Source organism: Halyomorpha halys, unplaced genomic scaffold (assembly GCF_000696795.3).
Source record: "Halyomorpha halys isolate HHAL.00 unplaced genomic scaffold, Hhal_1.1 Scaffold584.1, whole genome shotgun sequence".
Taxonomy (NCBI): domain Eukaryota; kingdom Metazoa; phylum Arthropoda; class Insecta; order Hemiptera; family Pentatomidae; genus Halyomorpha; species Halyomorpha halys.
The window spans coordinates 641883-665254 of record NW_027116544.1 but is presented as its reverse complement, the minus strand read 5'-3'; the positions used below and the strand labels follow the sequence as shown (position 1 = coordinate 665254).

At 30.9% G+C, this 23372-nt stretch overlaps 1 protein-coding gene across 3 annotated transcripts in view; it reads left to right on the top strand.

The window, feature by feature from the left end:
* GckIII (Germinal centre kinase III) overlaps window positions 1-23372 on the top strand; it is a 142952-nt gene that overhangs the window by 9348 nt on the left and 110232 nt on the right. The window contains exon 1 of one of the 3 annotated variants that reach the window (XM_067053293.1): window positions 653-777. The exons of the other annotated variants lie outside the window; for them this stretch is intronic. Coding sequence (XP_066909394.1) covers window positions 703-777 — 75 coding nt within the window. The 5' untranslated portion in view covers window positions 653-702. Of the gene's footprint in view, window positions 1-652; window positions 778-23372 lie in introns of those variants that run through there. 3 annotated transcript variants of the gene reach the window in all.

Here is a 23372-nt window from a genome sequence, read left to right as displayed (position 1 = left end):
TTTTTTACCTGCATAAATCATTTTTTTTTCTTACCAATATCTACTATCGGGAGAAGAACTTGATAAGCCATATGATATAAGAAAATTTAAAATTCTTATTTAGTATTTCATATAGTTCGTATATCAAAATGTTTTATAGGTAAATGTGTTGGAGTTATGGTTTTAGACGAACTAATACAATAAATTACAGTGAAACAAAGGAGGATCATTTAATCGATTAAATGAATCAGTCTTTTTTTTTTGTTTTAGTAGTTTTAAGATCTTTCGTGTCAAATACGAAAAAAAAAAGAAAATCATTTGGCCTTAAGAAGTTTTCTCAAGTGTATGATTACTTATTTTACGGATTAATAGTATGTAATATTGTATCACTTATATTGTGAACTTTTTCTCTGATTTCTTTTCACCTGGTTTTGGTGAGGCCCCTAGCTGATTCTGTAGGGACTTACTGGCGATACGGTACCCTGCCGGTAGCCATGACTGCACTGCCATATGCTCCCCCAGGTCCGGCCTAGTAAATTATTAATGTTGCTATCACTGAAGAAACTCCGGCGAACGAGGATTGGTTACTAGGCCATCGAGTGGTCCGAGGACTATCGATTCCTTTGCCATGGTTGCACGCGCCTTGCATGTCTCCCTACCTTCTTGTTACCATAGCCCTACCAACTCCCTTACTCCTATGTTGTTTCTATAGTCAGTCCTACCATGGTATCTTTTCCGCTTGCGTATGCTTCTTGTGTATACAGCACCTGTATACCTGGCCATTGTCCTACAATACAGGTAATAAAAAGTTCGGTGGTCTTTCAAGTTATGCACTCAAATTATTAATAGATTTAGTCAATTTTTTAATAGCACTTTTCAAATCGTGTCCATTTGGTTTTGAATTTGACTTTTTATTGATATTTCTAGGTTTACTAAATGAATTACGTCAAGTTCTGATGAAGTTACGCAATATTCCTTCCAGACCAGTAGTGGGTTATAACCTAACACGATATAGTGATTCTTATTTATACCCGACCTCGAATGAATGGTTTGTTGGGGATTGGTTCGCTGTTTTTGAGCGATCGGAAGATGGCATAATAATGTGCCAATGTTAGAGATATAATAATGAATAAGAGCACAAAACTGGTCTGGGTGGACTAATATGTGAGTAGCCTACTGAACAGTGGTACTCTGGCTTTGTCTGGTATGTAGAGATATTAGTAAAAATTTAATTTGCGCTCATGTATTCCTAACAATCTCATGAACGTTTCCTGTGTATTAAATGGTTAATGTTTGAGAATAATACAATACTCAATTTTGTTAAGGATTTTAATTAAAAATAGTTTTATATTTTAATTAGGTTTCTGAATTTGTTTTTCTCAATTATGTATTACAAGAATATTGTTTACAAATTTTGAGTTGAACTGGAAAATTGGGATATTTGAGTTTTCCTTGAGTACCAGCCAAATGCTATGAACACTTAAACATTAACATTGTATGGTTTGTCGTTCCTTGAATTAGTTACAAAGTATGCAATGTTCCCATGACAGTGATACAAATTTAAATACATTATTTGCATTTCAGTTGACAAAATCTAGTATTTAGAGCATATTTAATTGAGACTTTGCATTCCATAACCAGTCAAAAGAAAAGATTTCTTCCGAAATCATTTAAATCACATGTTAATCAACAACTTAAGGAAGTAATAAATTATAGACCTAATTTATTTTTCCGAAAATATTTATTTAAAATCAAAATTAAGAATTTTATTTTGTAGTAATTGTTGTAACGTGAGACATTGCTGCTACGTCGTTTTATTTAAAATATTTTGAGGCCGTTAATTGTTGTACTTTTGTGATAACTTGAGTCAATGTAGCTTATAAGTGGCATGTGACGTTCTGTGTTGAAATAAGTGGTTCTGATTCTTGTTTCGATCGATTACATCTCAGGCTCAGTTATGTAACTCAAATATGATCTGTTATTTTCGGCGTTAATTTACCATATACTACCAATATAAATTTTATCAAATAATTTTAATTTAACCAAAATCATCTATTTACCGTGTGAGAAAAAGGTGTTTGCTCACCAATCAAGTTTAAAAAAAAAAAATTAAATTATGGATTTAGGTAATAAACAATACGATATACCTTAAAAAATAAAAAAATATATTTGATACTGAATATATATACAATTCGAATGATCAACTTCTTGCTTAGTAAATGAAACTTAAATCTTACAAATGGACAAATGACTGACATGGAATCCTCATACAAGACTGAAAAGACAGGAAACTGCTCGTCGATTACGACTATTACAACATTTACATCACAAACGGTCTAAACTTCCAATCGATTACAAAATGATGATCTACATGATTATAATAAGGACATTCGGAGTTAAGCTTTGGGGTCCAATAAACCATCGAATTCCTCCCGAAACCAATCCTTACAGTCCAAAATCTTTCGTAAAATCCTCAATACTCCTTACTTTACCTTCCCAAATCAAGTCATCCATCAGGACCACAATGTTCCATACTTTGCCAATTTGGCCAGAGCCAGATACCAATCCTTCCCAACCACCCAAACTCACGTTTCTAACCTGGTTTCTTCATTACCCAATAATCCTCCTCGGCGTCTGAAAAGAAGATGCCCTCGAAATATTCTCTAGAAATGTTTTTGGAATTCTATCAACGGGAAGATTTTCACATGTTTGTATTATGTCATTATATCACTTAAACTAAATTTACTTGTATCTATTTGTATACGGTTGTAAATAAATTATTAAAAAAAAAATCTTACAAAAACTTCAGATTAAAAGTATTTGCACACCAGGCATTGGGTAATTGTTTTGTCAGTAGGTCTAGGCATTGAGTAAACAAGGCTTTTAATTAAATACAGATTGATTTATTCCCATTCTTGTAGTAAAATATTTTTGAGGTGGCGCCTTCCGGTTATATGGTGTTTTTGAACATTTTGGTCTAACATGTACCATACATTTTCAATTATATTCAATTATTGGTGACTGCGGAGTGCGTTCAGTTGTTGACGAACATTAACTATTAACAATTTTTTAGTTTTATTTTCTGTATGATTTGGATCATTGCCCTGTTGGAAAATTAACTGATGTTAGATTCCCAATTTAGCTGCACTTGCTCAGAGGTTGCGGCGCAATCCATTGTTATAGTTTCCAGGGACGACCTTTGCACCGGTTATTTTCCGTTGAGCCTCGTCATTCATATCTCTTAATGACCTTACTATAGAAAAATAAAAACCCAAAAACCTTGAATTTTGTTTCACGACATTTGTTCAGTTCCGCAATTAAATCACTTTCTCATGAGTGCCACCAAGCGATGGCACTCACTTAATTTGTTTTTAGCTCTATTAAGCAGCTAAAAATATGTAGGTCTTACACAATTGAAATATTTTAGAGTGCTGGTAGGAAACAACGCAATTATACTCCAGGAAGTAAACATACAAACCTTTGTGTTTATGTACAAATAAACAAAATGTGCAAATACTTCGCTCCTGCCGTTCGTTATTTTTAAATATTATTTTATTGTGATCAAAGTTTTCGATTGAATGTATACTATTATTTAACAAATTTTAATTGTACTTTTTATTGAGTAAACTTAAATTAATTGTTTTTAATATTTCAATTCATTGCATAAAGAAAAAACTGGATGTGAAAATACTTTTTTCCACCACTGTATATTAAAACTTAATCGATTTAAAATGAGTAAATACTTTAGCAGTAAAATTATTCATAGTTAAACCTTTTACGATAAGAGAATCAATAAAAAATTATTCATAGTTAAACCTTTTACGATAAGAGAATCAATAAACGTTCTCTACAAACCTATTTATTTATCAAATATCTGGCTTTTTCTCTAAATGTTTTTTTCAGTTTTTTATTATGCCCGATAATGATTTTTTATGAAATATTTTACAATTCCTGTTCACCTACTATAAAGTAACTCACAGCTTAGTATTTGGCATGGCCGTATTAGATAAATAATTATTTTTAGTTAATAAAAATTCATTCTAAAGTTTTTTTTCCTCGTAATTTTATTATTATACTGATTTTATTCAATTTTCGTATTTTAATTATCATTGAATTATATCGGCTTTTATAATAAGATAAACTGATTATTTTGGTAGAGATATACACTCGGTATATATATTATAACCGTATCGGTATGATTCCTGAAGTGCTGTAAAAAAAAATTTAGAAACTTGATTTTTTTGTTTCTTGAAACATATTATATATATTATAATTTTCAAACAGAAAATTATAGTGAGTAGGTTGGTCGATATAATACGACATGTCACAATCTCACAAAGAGAGATCATAACAAAAAAGCCATCCTTTCCGGCCGCACCCGCCCCACTAAGACCCCTAGGGAGTTATGATCCTATATCACTTTTGAAATATTTGCTTAAAATTGGAAGAGGAAACTTTAAGATAGTGTAATCGAACCATATTTAAAAAGCGCCTGAAATTGGAAAACGGCGTGAAATATAGATATCCTCATATCCTAAATTCTTGGCTTAATTTGTTTCTTCTTGCTACTTAGAAAACCACAATTTTATAATGGTTTATTTTATACTGTTTTAAGCTTTGATGTAATGATTTTAAATCATTTAATAATGTTTCCTCCTAATTAAATAACCGAGATATGAGCGTAAGAACTCTCGAACCTGCCACCATTTTGATAGTGATCTCTTTAAACCGGAGCCATACAAAAAAAAATGACAATGGAAGTTATAGATATTTTATTATTGTTTAATTTAATTTAAAATGAATGTTAGAACTTATTTGATCAATGCATAGTTTTCGACTTATGAGAAAAAAACATTTGATTAATTGAAATTCGTATCTTCAAGGGAGGCATGCGCCCTATGAAATTTATATTAGCAAATTTCATAATTTTCCACCAAGCTTATTTTCTCCTTTTCATTTGTCAGCACTACCATTAGTCAAACTCGCTTTCTGTTCTACATTTCAGTAAGTAATGTGGAAATAAGAAAATGTGAACTCATAATTCCCTCCGAAGTTGAGTTAGATGATTAATTTAAGTCACCAATGCTTGGATTTCTAAGTTTCAGGTCCGATATTATCTCTCACATTTCATTAGTTGTAGATAATAATTTCCTAGCTAGGAATCGTCGGAACGGTTTCGAACAATGGAGGAATATCATGAGAGGACCCTAATTGGACCCCGTCCTCGCTCGACACAATATGTTGGCAGTCATGCATACCCCGTTCCAGAGGATCGGGCTATTGAGGACCCTCACTCTATCCTTCACACCTATTTTAGTGCGGTGATCGGATTGTGGTGAATTCACTGTAGAGAATGTTTAAATGCCTTCACCTTCCTCGTCTGTTTTTTTTTCTTTTCTAGTTGCTTCGATAGACCTGATTTGCGTCCTCCACCAAGTCCTTCCTCAGAGAAAGTGTAAAACAGTGTCTATTTGTCATGGGCTTTGGTAGATTAAGCTTGAGCGACGTACATTCCGGCGGTAATAGTTATTGAATCCCTCTGAAGAAGTAGGGACATGGCTCGGTCGTAAATTTTGTTTCTTTTTACCTATAACGGGTAACAGAAATTGCGCCTGAAGAAACTTCTCACTAATGGAAAGCTACAAATGATGCAAAGAATCAGATTCTTTGAGTTTATTATTTATCCCCTAATCAGGTGTTATTTAACACCTTACCAGATTGGTGCGGCAATTAAAAAAGAAATTAATGGGATATATGATAAACATTTCAAGCAATAAATTTTTATTTTTCTGTTGCTATTAAATTCCGTATTTAGGATTTCTGGAGGTGCGAATAATGAATATAAACTTTTTTTTTATTAAGGTGTTGAGGTGAAAAAATATATATATGTATTATATTATATTTGTTTGCACAACGTTTCGGGTTTCCCCATCAAGTACTAATATTACTACAATTAATTTAACTTTATCGATAATTTTTATGTATACAATTTAAACCTTATAATCAATTTGAACTCATTTTGTTTAGTGCATCTGATTATTTTTGAAATATTTTCATATAGTCGCCTTAATCAGAATTCATAAGACAACATTGTTTATTTTTAATATATTTTGCTATTCAAATTGAATGTTAGTGTTTTTTATTGGATCATTGTATTTTCTGATTATGTCTTTACTCATATGTCCAGCCTATTTATTATATTTTTATAGTGGGTATTTAAGTTTTTTGTATCTGCTTTATAGTTTAAAGTATTGTTGATATTTTTAATTATCTGAATTGCTTCTGCTTTTTTGTCAAAACTATTGTAGCGGTGTTTTTGAAGTTAATTTATGGTTTAAAGTTGTACTATGGTTAGCCAATGGTGTGCAGTTTATATTCTTAATTGTTTGTGTCATATTTTATGCTGGTTTCCAGTTTTTTGGATGTCTCTCGATAGGGATTTTAGTACCACTGTTGTTATCTCATTTCTAATATTATCGTACCTTGTTTTTTTTTGTCCTGATAAGGTTAAAACTACGGGCCCAAAATGCCAGTACCTCCTACGCAGCATATTTCTTTACGGTGTGTTGTATTTTTGACTATCCATCCAACCATTATTTCCTTAAAAATAAAAATATTTTAATTATGAAAAAGTTTTTTTTTTTTTAATAGATATTACCATATTTTTCTGTTGACCCATTTGGAGCCTCACATTTAATACGAGATCCTCGCTTTGTTTACATACTATTGAATATTTTATGGGCGTGTATTTTTTTATTCAGTTGTGTAGTTATTAGGTACCTAACATATTCTTCGTATAATGGTGTTATTAAAATTATGTTTTCGTGGAAAACATTGATTTGATTTTTTTTTTTTATTTCAATTTTATTTTCAACCAGATCAGGGTTTGCTCAGCTGTTTCATTCACTTTAAATATAGATTATGATTGTCTCTTGCACTGGCTGAATGCATGACTAGGTGCATCAAATTAACGGAACTACACCCAAAATTGATGCGAAAAAAAAGGAACCTATACTTTAAAAAAAAAACAACAAAACTTGATAATAAGAAAAGCAGTGCTTTCTTTAGTGACTAGTCTTATTAAATACACGCAGAATTAAGAAGAATCGTAGAAAAAATATAGACATAACATATTTCGTTCCACCTTAGTTTGAGATGAAATTAATCCGCGCTTGTTTCAAGACAGATATTTCTAATTTATTAACTGTGGCAATACTTAGTCGTATTAATTCAATTGACAGATTGCCTAACTCAAATTTCCACAATTTTTTGAAAAGCACTTTTAATATTTCTCGTTGTGAAAGTATGACAGAAATATAATAGTTTAATAAAATTAACATCCTGCTCTGAAGCATTTATTTAATTCTAAATTGTCAAAGAATCAATGTTGAAAATTCTATGTGTGATTTTATGGAATTAGCCATCCTGTGAACTTACAGTTTTAAATATATCAAGGTTAAGTTAAATTAAAAACTATTTTATCACTATGGTGACAAGTAAAGATTTATCCGACTGGTGAAAAAGAACAACCAAATGGGCATGCGCCGGCAGTTCAACGTCAAACTCGTATTTTATTTATGCGGTTTTCGTTATTCTCCATTACATTCCACGACTTTAAATATTACACATTATTTTTTCCAAAACCTTTGACTTTCCATTGGTATATAATAAGTTTATATTACAACCGTTGTTTGTGATAATGTATTTTCACTGGAAAAATCTTTTTTTTTCTTTTATCTCCTCAAGTTAGTTTTCAAACCCTTTTATAGTTTGTCTTTATCCATTTTCCAATATTAGCATAAATTTAAAATAGTTAATTGTTTCAAATAAATAAAATTAAAAGTACTTTAGAGAAAGCCATTTTGAAAATTCGGCATTTAACCTTTGTCAAATTATTACAACGAGGATGAGACCTAGCTGATGTTCAATACTGTATACTTTGTATTTTTTATTAATATTTTACTTTGTTATAGCGAATTTAATCAAAATTGTTCGTGCTGTTTTTGAGAAAATTAACAGATTCTGAAAAACTGACTGTTTAAAATGGCCGGATAGACGATTTAAAAAAAAAAAAAAGTCCCATCACATCGATGACATATGCAGATAATAAATAAGTAATTTCAGTTTCGTAAGACTTATCGTTTTCGTGCTTGGCTGACCACATACAAAAATCATTTTGCGAGACTTGGATGCTTGCAATTGGAACGCCGTTTTCGAATTTCAGGCGCTTTTTAAAAATTGATCGATTAAACTATCTTAAGTCTCTTCTTCCCGTTTCACGTAAAAATTTCAAAAGTGCTATTGGACCGTCGTTCCCTGAGGGTTTTAGTGGGACGGGTCCGGCCGGGGAGGATGACATTTTTTGGTGTTATGATCTCCTCTTTTGAGATTCGTTCATCGATAAACCTGCTTTCTATAATTGTCTGTTTGAAAAATCAGATAAGTAAGGCTTCCACGGAGGGCAGGAGAGGAGGGCTTCACGCCGTTTCCTAATTTCAGGCGCCTTTTAAATATTTCTCGATTAAACTCGAGAAGTCTCCTCTTTCCGTTTTAAGCAGATATTTCAAAAGTGATATAGGACCGTCACCCTATATCTGAGGGTCTTAGTGGGGCGGGCCCGGTCAGGAAGGATTGCCTTTATCTCATACAGCCTTTATCTTCTCATAATACTTATACTATACATTTCTTTTGATCTGTACTCCGGGAACCTCAAAACTTCTATTTCCGTCGAAAACTCGAATTCAAATTTTTCCACAAACGCATTACTTTCCCTTACTTGTATTTTATATATAGGTAATTGAAAGTACAAAATGAAATTGTTTCCATTTGAACCTTCACAGAATATTTTTAAAATTAAGTCATATTTCCAAAATAGACTGTATTTTGGCTAATACTAGTACGATTTTACCAATTTTTGCATATTCCTCTAGATGACTTAATTTTATTTGGATTAATCAGATATAAATGATGGAGGAAGTGAATATTTTTGAAGTTATTCAAGATAACATTTTCAAACAGGTAAATTTTTATAACCTAACCTTATCCCATATTTATAGCCTAAGAAGAACAATTATTACAAATTTCGGTGCATTGTCATTATGGCAGCTAAGTTGAGCTTTACATTAAATGTTACTGTTTAAAACAGTAAACATTAAATGTTTCCAATGGGCCTAAAGTCTTCCTGAATAAACAATAAAACACAAAAATATTTTTTCAAATCGGACTGATTGTTCCTGAAATTAGGGTGTTATCACAAACTCTTCAGCTATATATAACATAATAATATTAATTGCAAAGTGTATATCAGTTTCAACAGTATTTATTATAATTAATACGTTTTGAATTTTGATTCCAAAATTATTTTCAGTTATTTATTTTTTTTCGACGTAATTAATACATTGAATAGAATATGTGTTTCAATTTAATATTATCTGGATAAATTTTTTTTAGTTGTTTGATGTTTGTGTGAAATTGGCTACGAAACAGCCAGATCGTATATAGCGGTTGGTTATGTTGAGCAACGTTCTGTATTATTTATCTATCTCCCGGGGTTCCTGTGGTCGATAATACAAGAGCTCATCCCCCCATGTCTGTTACAACTCGAATAACCGGCTTCAAGAAAGGGATTGTTTCATTCTTCATGAAGAAAAATTGGCTGTTGGGACATTGCTGTTTCTAAATTATTATTGTACTTCTTGACGAAGAATTTTCACTAGACTTTTATCGGGATCCTGGTGGATTAAAACATAGACCTGACCAAGCCAAAGGAACAATAGGGAAGGATGCATTGATCTGGTAAAGGTTTATTGTATGCAAGATCCAGGTGGCTTCATTGTCATAGGTCCGTCAATGAGATATAGTTAGAACCATTGCTTTATTCCATGGTGAGAAGAATAGAAGTAGCTTATAGACTAGAAGTTATTCAAGTCTAGTTTGTCTGGTTACACCTCGAGACTTGGGAATGAATTATTAGAATGCGTGTAACAAGATACATAAGTTATGCATCCCCCCCTTAAAATGAAATAAGATTATTCCTATTATGCTATTCTTTGAAATAGTGTTACAAGCAACCATTTTCAACATTATATTTACTTTCCTTTCTATATCATTCGGAGGTCTCTTATCAGAATCAAATTAGACTTTAAACGCAATTAGATATTAGAAATTAATTTTGAATGTTATCGTTTTGTTTATTCTATCATATTATGTTTGCATTTTTTTTTTAATGCTCTCGGGTTTATGAGTCTAATATAGCATATACTGAGTGTTTACCACTCTAGAATTTCCGGAATATGTTGTGGATTTTTTACTGGCAAGAAAATTTGGGAGTAAGTCGGAAATACACAGTGTATTTTGAGAATGTCAGGAAATATTTTATCATATCTATCTCCAAATCTTTCTTCGATTTTCATCAACTGAGATAACTAATTTTCACAGTTCAAAGAATGAATGAGAGTTTTTAAAAGAAAGTTCCTGGTTATGAAAAGATTTTTTTTTAAATACTCGCTTCGGTGGTGAGTATATTTAAATTAAGAAAACAGTTCAGCATAGTCTCATCAAATATTTTTTTTTTTTATGAGCTTACATATCTCAAAAAAGCCGGCAAGAAAACTAATTTTGTCAAGTTTCCTATTCTATCATAGAAAACGATCCATGATCTTCGCAGTGTTCCCTAAATCCTTGAAGAAAATTGATTTAATTTCTTTGATATTACTTTTGATCGATTGTTTGATATATTAATTATTATTTTTCCATTCGTTTCTTAAGTCGAAATTCAAACCATTAAATTTTTAAGACAACATTCAAATGATTTTGAATTTTATAAAAATAAAAAAAATGAAGACTTTTTTTTTGTTACATTCCCTGAAAATGTTCCGTTCTATTTTCAAAATTCTATATTTATTTTTTTTTCCTTTTACCTCTTTAAATATATTATGGTATCAAATGTTTATGATTTGTATTGATAATTTATATGTACAACCCAAATTATTTTATTTTTTAATTTATAACTATAATTCGATTCAGTTTTTCTTCTGTTGATCCAGATGTATAATAAGTAGAAAATGTTTGGCTCTTGAGAAAGTTGAATCGCTATTGTCAAAGGCTTATTTATTCATCTTCAACTGCGCAGTGTGGTTTAAAATAGCCGTGTTATGCTGACAGGGCTAAAGCTGCTTTGAAAATAATTTAATACATTTTCCGAATTTTGTCAAATGAATCTACCTTTGTTTGATGATATTGTTTAAATTATTAATTAATTCATCAAATTAGGTGAATGATTAAATGAAATCTATTTACAATTGAAGAGAAAAAAAATGAATATAAGACTATTTCACCTTATTGATCGGCACCTGGACAATTCCAGAAGATACTGAAATAGCATCAAACTGCTTACTAAAAACCGACGTTTCGACCCACGCTGCTGGTCTTCATCAGAATAGAACTCCATTAATTGGCAATAATGGAAATAAGCATTATACCTCAAGATGCTGATTAATTATGTTAATGACCATTTATTAATGACGTAATGTTATATAGCAACTCTAATTGCTAAATTAAATGTAATTTGTTATTCGGCTGATAGAAATGGTATGCCGACATTTTTGAGAATGGCTCTCAGAAGACTCCATCCACTGCGGTTAGCATTCCTCTTGGTGTACGTGTTATGCGTACACCCAACTAAGGTTATTGTCCTGAACATAGAACTTGTGAAATGTTGTATTACTTTTGTTAGATTCCTTTCCCCTTTTTTATTTTTAATCATTAAATTTAAACACTATTTGAAGATCTTAAAAACTAATTAGGTTGATCTTAATTTAGTTGTTTTTTTTTCATATATTCACCGAAAATAATAGAATATTGCCCAGAAATAAAGGCTATGGAAAGAGTTTTGGCGCTTTTCATTTCAGTTTTATAACCTCTAGAAGAAGAAGATAAAGAGTGCTTCAGGAATGTCTGATATATTTTTTTCCCAACTAAGGCTATTGTTCTGAACATAGGACTGTGAAACGTTGAATTACTTAGTTTGGATCACTTGTTCCTTTCTTTATTTCTTATCATTTAATTTAAATGGTGTTTTAAGATTCCTTTGAACACTAGTTGTTACTAATTAAGTTGATCGTAATTTGTTTTGTTTTTCCCGTATTTTCCCATAAAATAATTTACTTTTGCAACAAGATTATTTTTTCCCTTGCACTGGGGTATTTCCAGCGGATCGTCTTTATTATGAGCTGCATTTCTGTTTGAAGAGTTGTTCTCTTGCCAGAACAAAACCATACAAGGAAGAGTGGATTTCAAACTTGCGTTATATCGAAATATTTTTCGCAGTTTTTATGGCTTTGCGCACTTCCACAGTCCATCCCAGGCTGATTATTGCGTATTTGTGTATGAATTGTGTTAGTTTTAAAAAGTTTTCATGGTTTTTTGCACTTCTGAAGTACACCCACTTCCACTGTCATTCCGAATTAAGGTAGAAGAAGTTTTGTATGTATGCTCATATATAATTACATAGTCACGTGAAATATAGGAACTATCGTGATCGACTAAAATTATGTTTAGTTTTGTGTTTTATTTAAGGATGTATATTTTAATTTTAAAAAACTAAACAGAAAAGCTGACCATAAAAAAGTCTTATCTTTTGCCCATATTTCTATGAACTTCTCGCATCAAACTGCTGAACCATTTTTTACGAAAATTTAATGGTTATGTAGCGGTCACTTTGTAATGGTAAAAAAACAAATCATTCATGGCTTTGTTGTGAACTGTAAATGCCCAATTCATCTTAAATTGCTTGTGAATCAAGAAAAAAATAATAATAAAATTAATAAGAAAGTTATAGTTCACTGAAATGTGGAACAACGCTTGGGAATTTAGTACAAAATTAGGTCTGAGGCGTTAGAGACTGCTTCAACTCTGGTCAAAACCTTACCAAGCAAGTAATTTTTTAACGATTCCCGCGTGTACCCTACATTTCATGGGTTAAGCGGAAAATGGCAATTACTGGATGATGACCACATCACCTCCTTATTTAATACCGTTAAGTAGAAACATTATGTCCCTAGACCGTCCTGAATAGTTAAAATATTATTTGATGGCTATTCGTTGTTATCATAAAATCCACTTCTTTTTTTTCAATAATTATAATCATGTTAATATTATTCCTTAATTCGCTAGATTTAAAAATAATTGAACTAATTATCTAGTTCAAAATATTTTACTATTATTTACTAATTGTTTATTTCAATTAATCACAATTGATTACAAAATGTCTATCCATGAACATATTCATACCACATTATGAGGAAACGCATTAAAAAAATATATATTTATAAATTTAAAATTGAAGAATTGTTTTTTATAATAAACTTTAATGATAATAAAATAGAACTTGTTCAATACTGATTCTCCGTAATAAAACAGCCTCAGAACTCGTGAAACACTTTTTCTGTGTCACCTTTATTTTTTTTTGCTTTGGTTTCCATTAAAGTGTCCTAATATTTTGTTCATTTCAACAGGGGGTGACGGTAGCAGCGTGGTAACGCGCCTGTCTGGCAATCTAAAAGTTCGATTCCCTGGCCCCCTATCCGGAATTTTTTCAAGCTTATAATTATATATAATTATAAGCTTTATAATACTCACTCATACCCTCCTCCTGGGCATTCGAGGCCCGCTAGCCAATGGGTGGCACTCACAAAAATAGGCTTGGGAGTGACGGAGTCACCCTATGAAAACCATGTCAAAAAACGCGCGATATATTTCCTCAGTACATCGCGCGAGGCCTTGAACCTCCACGGTCTTATGCGCCAATAATAATAATAATGATAATAAAATAAAACCTCACCAATACTGATTCTCAACTTCAATAAAACAGCCTCGGGACTCCCCGAAACAATATTTCTGTGTCACCCCTTTTTTTGCTTTGGTTTCCATTAAAGCATGCTAATTTTTTGTTTTTTTAAAGGGATTGAAATGTACGTACTTCAGACGTAAACGAACTGTTAAGAATGGAGATTTAGAGGCCTTAGGTTTTTTTCACATTACTTTGTTCAGAAACTCCAAATTAGAATCTTATCGGACTCGTAGCAAATAGAGATATTGTAATGTATTGCTATATCGCTGCATAAGCTGATTTTGATTCCTTTAAACACGATAAAAATATTAACGCAACTTTGTAGAGAATTTCGTCTCACGTATTGTTTGGTAGGATTAGCCTTTTTTTTTTTTTTTTACCTCGAGAATTCTTTCGAAAAGTCTATAGAATGAAGCATCAATTTTTATTTCATTTTTTAATGTTATATTTTGTTTTCCAAATACGAAGTATCGATGATTTCTAGATCTTATTCCTGTACATTGATTGCACCAGTTGCCAAGTTACTGTCATAATGAACCTTTTGGGTTATTCAATCCAGAGTTGCCATGTTGCCGTGAGTGGATCCTCCCATTTAGGCGCCTTCGTTAATGGTTAATGGCACAAAGTACACTGGAGGGAGTTGGGACTAGAACCCGTTAGCGGAGCGGAGAGTAAGTAGGTTAGGGACAGCGCGGTAGCTAGAAGTTCCTCCGAGTTGATAGTCTTTTCGGTTCGAATAACGGCTCTTACCGATTCCTTTGGGCTTTTGACTGTCGAATAATGACGCCACGTTTTACTCTTTTACCGATAGAAGATAATCAACAGTTTCACCTTCTTAAGAATTAATTTGGAAGGAGTTGAGTAGTTTGAAGAAGCGTTGAGCGTTTTTCATTCAACTAGCGGTGAAGTGGCTGATCCATCATTTTGTCGATGATTCCCGAATTACGAATTTTATCATGATGGATGGTGATGCCGAACAAAGTTTGTATTACATTTCATAGTTGTTTTTTCCCCGTATAAAAAGTTAATGGGATTCAATATGGAATCCGTAATTATTCAGATACTTCCATTTCTAGCTTAACCTCTTTCCCCCCCCCCAAAAAAAAAATGAATGAATAACTCCGTCCATATAGGGTTCGTACTTCCTCGCTATTGATTGGTCGGTTTATATTTTAATTTATTGCCTTTAATTTTTGCTAGGCTATGGCTCACTAACAAGGATAGGTTCTTAATGTGGTTAGGTATGTGTCAACTGCCTGGTGCTTAGATGTTCCGTATTGGGCTAAAATATTAAAAATATGTATTATGTTTAGAAATTTATAAAAATATAAATATTCAAAAAAGAAGTTTTTGTCAATGAATTACTTTTTCAAAAACACAAGTCACATCCGGTTTTGCCATTCCAAAGATTTAATTAAAATTATATGTTATGCATTATTTTTCATTATATAAAAAAATAGTATTTAGGAATTTATTGAAGTTGGTTGATAAGATTAATTTATTTTTTTCTCCTTTATTTTTTTTTTATTGCATCTGTTTTCTCTATTTTACTTCTTTGCGAAGTTGTTTTCGATACTTTTTTTTTTATCAGGATATATATCTGCATTTTTTCAATAGCTTAATATATTATGCTAATTCTTTTAATACCCATGTTCTTATACTTCTATCCCTGTAAATATACCAATGATAGACAAAGAACTTAAAATTTTCTATTAATGATACATTAATCGGGGATCTACATATTACTAGCGCTATGATGATGACGATTGTACGACATATAACGTAAAGCTTGTAAATTAAGTACATAAAAGTTATTGGATAGCAATAATTATGTGTATAAACAATTTAAATATTAACCAGCTTTATTGTACACAGACCTTGAGGGAAATCAATTCGACAGCTCCATTAAACTTATGTTTTGCATTTCTCACGTGATAGGTTTGTTTTCCCATGGCAATTAAACTTTTTAAGTCCACTATAGTTCATAGCTAGTACTCAGAAACCTAATTCACACATCTTCGCCTCACATTATCCAACAATTCCCAAGTTTCTTTGGTTATTGCTATATAGGTTATGATAACTGCATCAGAGTAACTATACGTTCTCCTAGTATTCTATATTCCGTTTTAAACCGTGCCTTCCTGTTCTCTCCAACTTCTTAAGATAAATTAGCGCTGGATACTTTAGTCATCAAAGTCTATAAATGTGAAGAAACTGTCCAATGTAGTCACAATGTATTAGTCTCTGAAATGCTTTAGAATAAATGAAATAATTCAATTCGTTTCTTATATTCTAAAGCATTTCAGCGAAAATTGCATTGTGTCTACATTGGTTTCATTGACGCTCTATCATATCATTGAAAACTTTTATTTTATTCCTAATGTGCTACTGATTTATCAATATATTAAAGCTTCAGTTTTAATAAAATAACTACAGTATAATTTCCTTCAGTATATGTTGAATTATTTGGGAATTACTATATTTACTTGTTTAATCATGTCAGCAGTTGAAGTAGGACGTACGATTTAGTAATGTATTTGAATCTTGATGTTATCTCGACTGACGAAAAGCTTACTGCTATTTTAGAGAATCGAGGCTTCATTTTGGAATTTCCTGATTATTACTTAATGTCAGTATGTTTCTCTTTTTATTATTCGATTAAAGTTTTATCTTTAATCTAGTATTTTTATATGTCCTTGAAGGTCGTAACTTATGTTTCCTTAATCCTTTTTTATTTATTTAATGTAATTAATAAATGTATAAATAATAAATACAATGAGTAAATCTGTTGGCTGTTTCATTTACACTTGAAAATCTTGGGAAGGAACCACCCGTTGGTGGTACTTCAAGGATTAATTTAAATTAGAAGGTCCCGTGGTGATCTTTCTAGACGCCTCGGAGGATTATCAGGGATTGTTAAGGATGAGAGATTAAGAACTAATGGGTTGGGATGGATAAGGAGTTTGGAATGAGAAGACGGATGAAAATCCTTAATACTTTTTTTTACCAATAAGTTTATATATATATATATAGAGAGAGAGAGAGAGAGAGAGAGAGATTTTAAAGTTCAATCAAATAATAAGCCACTATATTTTATGAATATGAGGACGCTGAAATTTTGTGACATCACCAAAATTTATTTGTTTATTATTGAATGTATCTCGAGATCCTCAAAAATGTAAATTATTAACAGTTAAGAAAAAAAAGATTTTAATATATATTTTTAATTATCTATCTCTCGCAAGAATTGGTTATTTTTATTATTCACCTAGTACTCTCTTTCATTTTTATACTTATCTATTTTTTTTTCCTTTTTGGATATATAATATTTACTAATCCTCAGAGATCTGATTTGCCATTCTCAAATTTTTCTAAAGTCTGCATGGATACCATTGAACGGAAAGTGAATGAGAATTGTTTTGGAGAAGAGTAAGGACAAGGTCGGGCCCTGCATTGCCGCTCCTGGTATTGATCAGCTACCCGCTCCTCCATCAGCTGATCTTCTAGGTCACCCTTCCATCCATGCCCTCTTTCATAATAATATAATATTTTTTCTACTCGCGGTCCTGTCTGAGAGATAGATTGTTTTGTGTTTTTTTTTTATTACTAAGTTTATAACTAATTTAATCTAAGCTAATAACGAAAATTCTAATTGAAGAAATCGCAACTTATAAAGAAAAAAGTTAATTCAGTTTGTACAACATTCATGAGTACTTTTAAAGAATTATGTCTCAAAGTAAAAAACAAAAATTGATTCCTATCAATATTTATTTATTTGGTGCAAAGATTTTAACAATATTTAATCTGGACCTTACAAGTTCACATTTATCGAATACTAGCTGACCCGAAAATGCTTCGCTATTGCTATATTTGAGGATGATATATTGAGATTTAATGAACCCAATTGACAGTTTGTTATAAATTTAGTTAAATTAAGCCTACACAATATACTTTATTATTATGATTTTGTGACATAAATTGATCTAATATATTCGATGACATTAGTTATTAGCATCTCGCGAAAGAAAGGTTGAATAAATGGGATATCAGTTGGTATCATCAAAATACGCTGTAAATTTGAGGATTATATTTAATGAATAAAATCGATAGTTTCTTAAAGTTTATTATATTTTTTAGTTAAAATTAAACATTTTGAAATATTTTATTATTGTTTTGGTAACATAAATTAACCAATACATGCTATAAAGTTTCAATCATTATTATTTTTTAAAAAAATATTAATAGCTTCAACATTACTCAACCAATCTACACTATACCTTGCAGTAATTTAAGTAAAGATTATAATAATAAGTAACATTAAGATTCATTAACATGTATAGTTTTGAAACAAAAAATCTCACTGTGCTTCAATATTAGTACTATATCCAAACAACTGAGACTGATTGGTATACCAAATTCGTAAAATTTTTTTTTGGGAGTTACATAAAGTCCACTAATTCATTTTATTATATTAAACTCTCAATTTTCTTCAAAATATTTCATATTTTTAAAAGATTTTATTATCTTTAAATATTCCCATGGCGAAATGGAATATTTTCAAAACAATGCACGTAAACAGACCGAATGACATATGGAAGTATGGTAAACGATTTTTAAGTATTGAAAATTGGTATTTAAAAAACCAAAAAAGAAAAACCTCCAAGTAAATCGTTCCAGTAATTTAAAAGGTAATCGTGGACAAATTTAGAAAAATATACCTTGTAAATCGGTTCAGTAATAACAAAGTCTATCGAAGACCAACGAATGTATATAATAGTCCGAAATTTTCGCTCTACATCGGCCTTTAGATTTCTTTTTAAAAATCTAAAAAAATTAAATAACTTCAATATTGCTCGACCTATCTCCACCAAAGCGGGTCTAATTAAACAATTTAGAACCGAAGATATCAAATAAATGAGAATTTTCCCTCATTTGAAACCAACATTTTTCCCTCAAAAAAGCATCAAATTTAACTTTTGTCGATTTCGGCTATAAGAGCAAACATTGAGCTTTCCAACAATTCTATTAACGTGACAATCGGATAAAAGGGAGTGGAGTTATTAACAATTATGTGAAAAAAAGTCGACGGAGGAAAACAAAAATGCATGGATAGAATCGAAGTGAAAATGAATGATTTTTAATTTCATCCAAAAATGGTATTTAGTACTTTAGAACAACTCTGAAAACGAATATGGTTTTCTTTTTTCTGAAAAAAAAAAATTACCTAACTCTTTACTGAATTCTGTTCACAAACTTTTTTCTACTCAAAAATCTCATGTTTTCATCGTCTTCAAATCGTCCCACGGCGAAATGGAACATATAGCAAAAAAACCTCATAAATCGGTCCAGTAATAACAAAGTCTATCGAGGACAAAGATTCCACAGCTTTATTTTATATAGATATGTATCCAAAGCGGCACCTAAAGGGGGTGACGGTAAACACTCGGGTGCACCAAGAGTTTTCCTGGGATGCCGTAAGTGCGTGTCACTTTCTTAAAATATATATATAAAAAAAAAAATTACATATGCCTTGTTAAGACCGTGTAATATTTTCAATCAAGTAGATAATTTAATATTGACAATGTTCAAGAGATGGAATCGTGTATCAGTTTAAATATACGTTTTAATTAATGATTAAATTACAACAATTATTTTTGAAAAATGTTTTATCAATATTAAATAAGATGATGTAACAACTAGTTGATATATAATTGATACCTCAGGTTGAAGGTCAGTTCTACCCATCGGTATTTACACCAGCACAAATAATTGTATGTCCTATTTTACAAAAGATGATCAAGGTCTTGCAACAATATCGATTATTGATTATCACCTCGATATTTGATGAAAATGCCCTTAATATATTTGAAATGTCAGATTTATACTTGTGTATAAATCATTTTTATGTAAACTGGGAACAAGTAATGAATAAATAATGCGAAACCAAATTCATTTTCGGGTCCAGTTTTTATAAAACGTGCCGAAATTTTTAAGATATCCTTGGTTTTAAAAGCCCTGTAGACCAGCGATTCCTTAACATTTTTCCCCTGGCACCCTTCTTGAGCTGAAACATTTTTGTAGCACCCTTGTTGGGTTAAAAAACATTTCGCAGCACTTTTTTCGGAATAAAAATAAATTAAAAACATCACAATTATTCTTAGAGCGATCAAATATGTAGGAAGAGAAGACAAAACGATTTAAAGTAAATAACAAATGCACTGTGTATCTGCTATTTTATATAATAGACATTTTTGTTCCTTTTTTTTTTTTTATTTTTTTTTTTTTTTTTTTTTTTTTTTTTTTTTTTTTTTAATATATTTTAAGAGTGACACGCACTTACGGCATTGCATTCATTGCATTAAATTCTTGTTTCATAAAATAAGATTTTAAAAACCTCAAGAACTATCTAATCATCAACGATTTAAAAAAATGTGTTTTATAACAACTGTATCTAAAGTAATGAGTTTTATGTAAAATGTCTTAGAAAATAAAAATAATAATTATTAAAATAAGTAAAAAACTAGTTATGAACAGAGAAATAAATATTTATTTTTCTCTCAGGATACACATTCTGAATAGTAAATTTATTATATATTATATATACATCAATAAATAGGCTACAACTTTCCCCCAGTTAATCTTCTAGTTGTAAACCACAAACCATCAATTTTCGGTGTAAATTTAACAAAACTTTAGGGAATAAGATAGCTAATTAAAAATTATGAATTTGTATTTATTGCAGAACATTAATTTTGGTTTTAATCATTTTAATATTAAACACGCGAAAAACCTCCAATGATTAAAAATTTAAGTTTTTAAGTTGATACCAGATCAATATATGTTTATTACTGCATTTCTGCAGGTCATGTTATTGAAACTACACTTTTTGCTCCCTCGAAAGAAAAATTTCTCCACTTCTGATGCTGAACTCCTTTCCTCAGATTAACTAATTCAGTGCAATATATTCTCAATTAAAGTTTTAAGTGGTAAAGGATAGGGTGAACATTTTGTCTACTTTTTTGTATTGTTTCCAGTCTAAAATGGGCAAAGTGGAAAAAATTATTAGTTTTGAAGATAACCATCTTATCCTACAATTATAAACGGAAAACTAATAGTCTTACATGCAACTCGTATAATTTCCTTCATTTCGCCCAATTTTAACCCCAGTTTCTTAGCGGACAAGACGGGCAATTTATGTCTTGGTTCGAAAAAATAGCCGAACTGAATGCGTACCCTGACTATTTATTTTTAATCCCTTCTGTATGATAAGCATCGCTGTTCCCTTGGGAATCTTCCTTCCCAAACTGTACTCTTTAATGAATTATATATGTATACATTTACATATCACTAAGCATTTAAAATTCCATTTTATGCTGAGTATTTGCAAACAAAAACGCTTCCTTCACCATAAGACAAGACATTTTGGAAAGCATTGGTCTAAGTTTGGTATTTGTCTTTAATAAAATTATATTTGAAACTAATTCACTATAAGGTTTTATAACCGTAAAGAATACAATTTAAATGTTTAGAGAACGAATTGTATTTGCTACTGAAGATTAATTACTCCTGTAAAAATATTAATTTTTCATCTCTAACCTTTGATTAGAGATGAAAAATTTTAATTGTTTCAATTTGAAATAACTCACCACTGATTTACCAGAACAACTTCGCAACTCGAAAAGCAAGATTTTTGTAGTCGATACCACATTGATAATTTCAGTGATTTTAATTTTTGATTTTGAGTAGAAAATGATATAAACAATGAATTATTTTTTTTTAAATTAAAAACTTAAATTATTTTAAAAATTGTGTAGTGTGTTGTATTTTGGTAGTTGTAAGCAGAGTTTTTCCAAGGTGTATTATTTTAAAGTCTTTGTTTCGCTGCATTCAGTTTTTTAATATTCATTGATTTAAAAATATATTCTGTACCAAGTTTTAGATTTTACTAATCTAAATCGGGTACTTTTGTCTGAAGTCTGATCTAAATTTAAGAATTACTTTATTCAAGACGCTAATTTCAGTTTAATCTGTATTTGTTCTTTTTGGTATTATTAAATTTCTATTATTGTTTTCTCCGAACCATATTTTTTAAATTATATTTCCTAATATCTGCTAGAAGGTCTCTCCAAATCCTTGGAAGGCTGGACATATAGATATAAAGGGACCAAGAAGGTCAGTTAGAATGACATTAATTGTTCTAAAGCTAGACTGGCTTGAATCATGACCCCTACACTATCAGTCTTTCTGACGCTTATGTAAATGAGAAATGGAACAGTAAGGATCTTATGCAATTTCTTTTTCTATTTGTAATAAACAAAGTTTGTATGACCATTATTTTTGGGACTATGAATGAAGCAGTAAACAGCCTCTCTTCCACTTCAAAATTAGAATGATCGTATATCAATATTTTCTCAGTGATGTATCAATATCACTCCTACACGATCTGGTCATAGTCTTACTGTCAATCTGACTGAACGTGTTTGGGTGGGTCCCCCATTTGAACACAGGTCCGACTGATACAAACTTAAGGCACCAGCTATTTGAAGCTACTGTCAGGGTAAGTAAGAGCACTGAGTGCGTCATATCCTGTTAAAAAATTGAACAAGTCCAAGTCCCTCATAATTTTGATACAAAGTGCGCAGTACAAGTATACCATATATATCCTAGCGGGATAGCTCAGTGGTAAACCACTGTGCTACTAATTTCAAGAATCCGGGTTCAAATTCCGCTGTGACAGATAATTATTTATTCAGTTACTGTAGTCAACCTTGTGGGTTCGGGAACCTCAACCCAGCCTCATAAAGTTGGGTACCCTTAATTGGGGAAAAAAAACTCAATTACTTCCTTGCACAACCGTTGGTCTAGCAACAGTACTTCCTGAAGTATTGCACCTCTGACTTTTCATGGGTTGTAGTGGTATAGATTTATTTACTATATATAAATAATATTTTATAAATATATACATATATAATATAATATTATATAAATATAGTAGGTATAAAATAACTTCTTTAATAAAATTGCGGTCGACCATTTTTTATGTTGTAAAGTAGAAGGATTTCAGGTCTATTAAGAAGCCCTATATTTGAACAAGCTGCCTTCCTCATATTTCGCGTGGCTTATACAAGCAGAAGAGAAACCCATGAGTGTTACATCAGCAAATAACTTACGAGCTTTTGGATGGTTTCTTGATGTGTAGGCTATTATATTTATAAACCTCCTTACGTTTTATTTTTTACTATCACAAATTCAAGCGTGTTATTACAGGCCCTTATATAGTGCTAAATAACCATTATTATTTTAGTTTTACGAGCACTGTAGAAAGTATCTTCCTTGAGCTAAATTCCATCTTATATATTTTATCATAAACTCTTAATTAGTGTTCAGCTCATCAATGCATTTCACGTATATTAGTATTATTTTTGTTAAATATATGGTAACCACATTTCCTTATACGTTATTAGAAATTTATTAATCATTTTCTTGTCAGGTCAAACATTAATAATAATAATTAATAATAACTAACATTGACGAGCAAATTTAT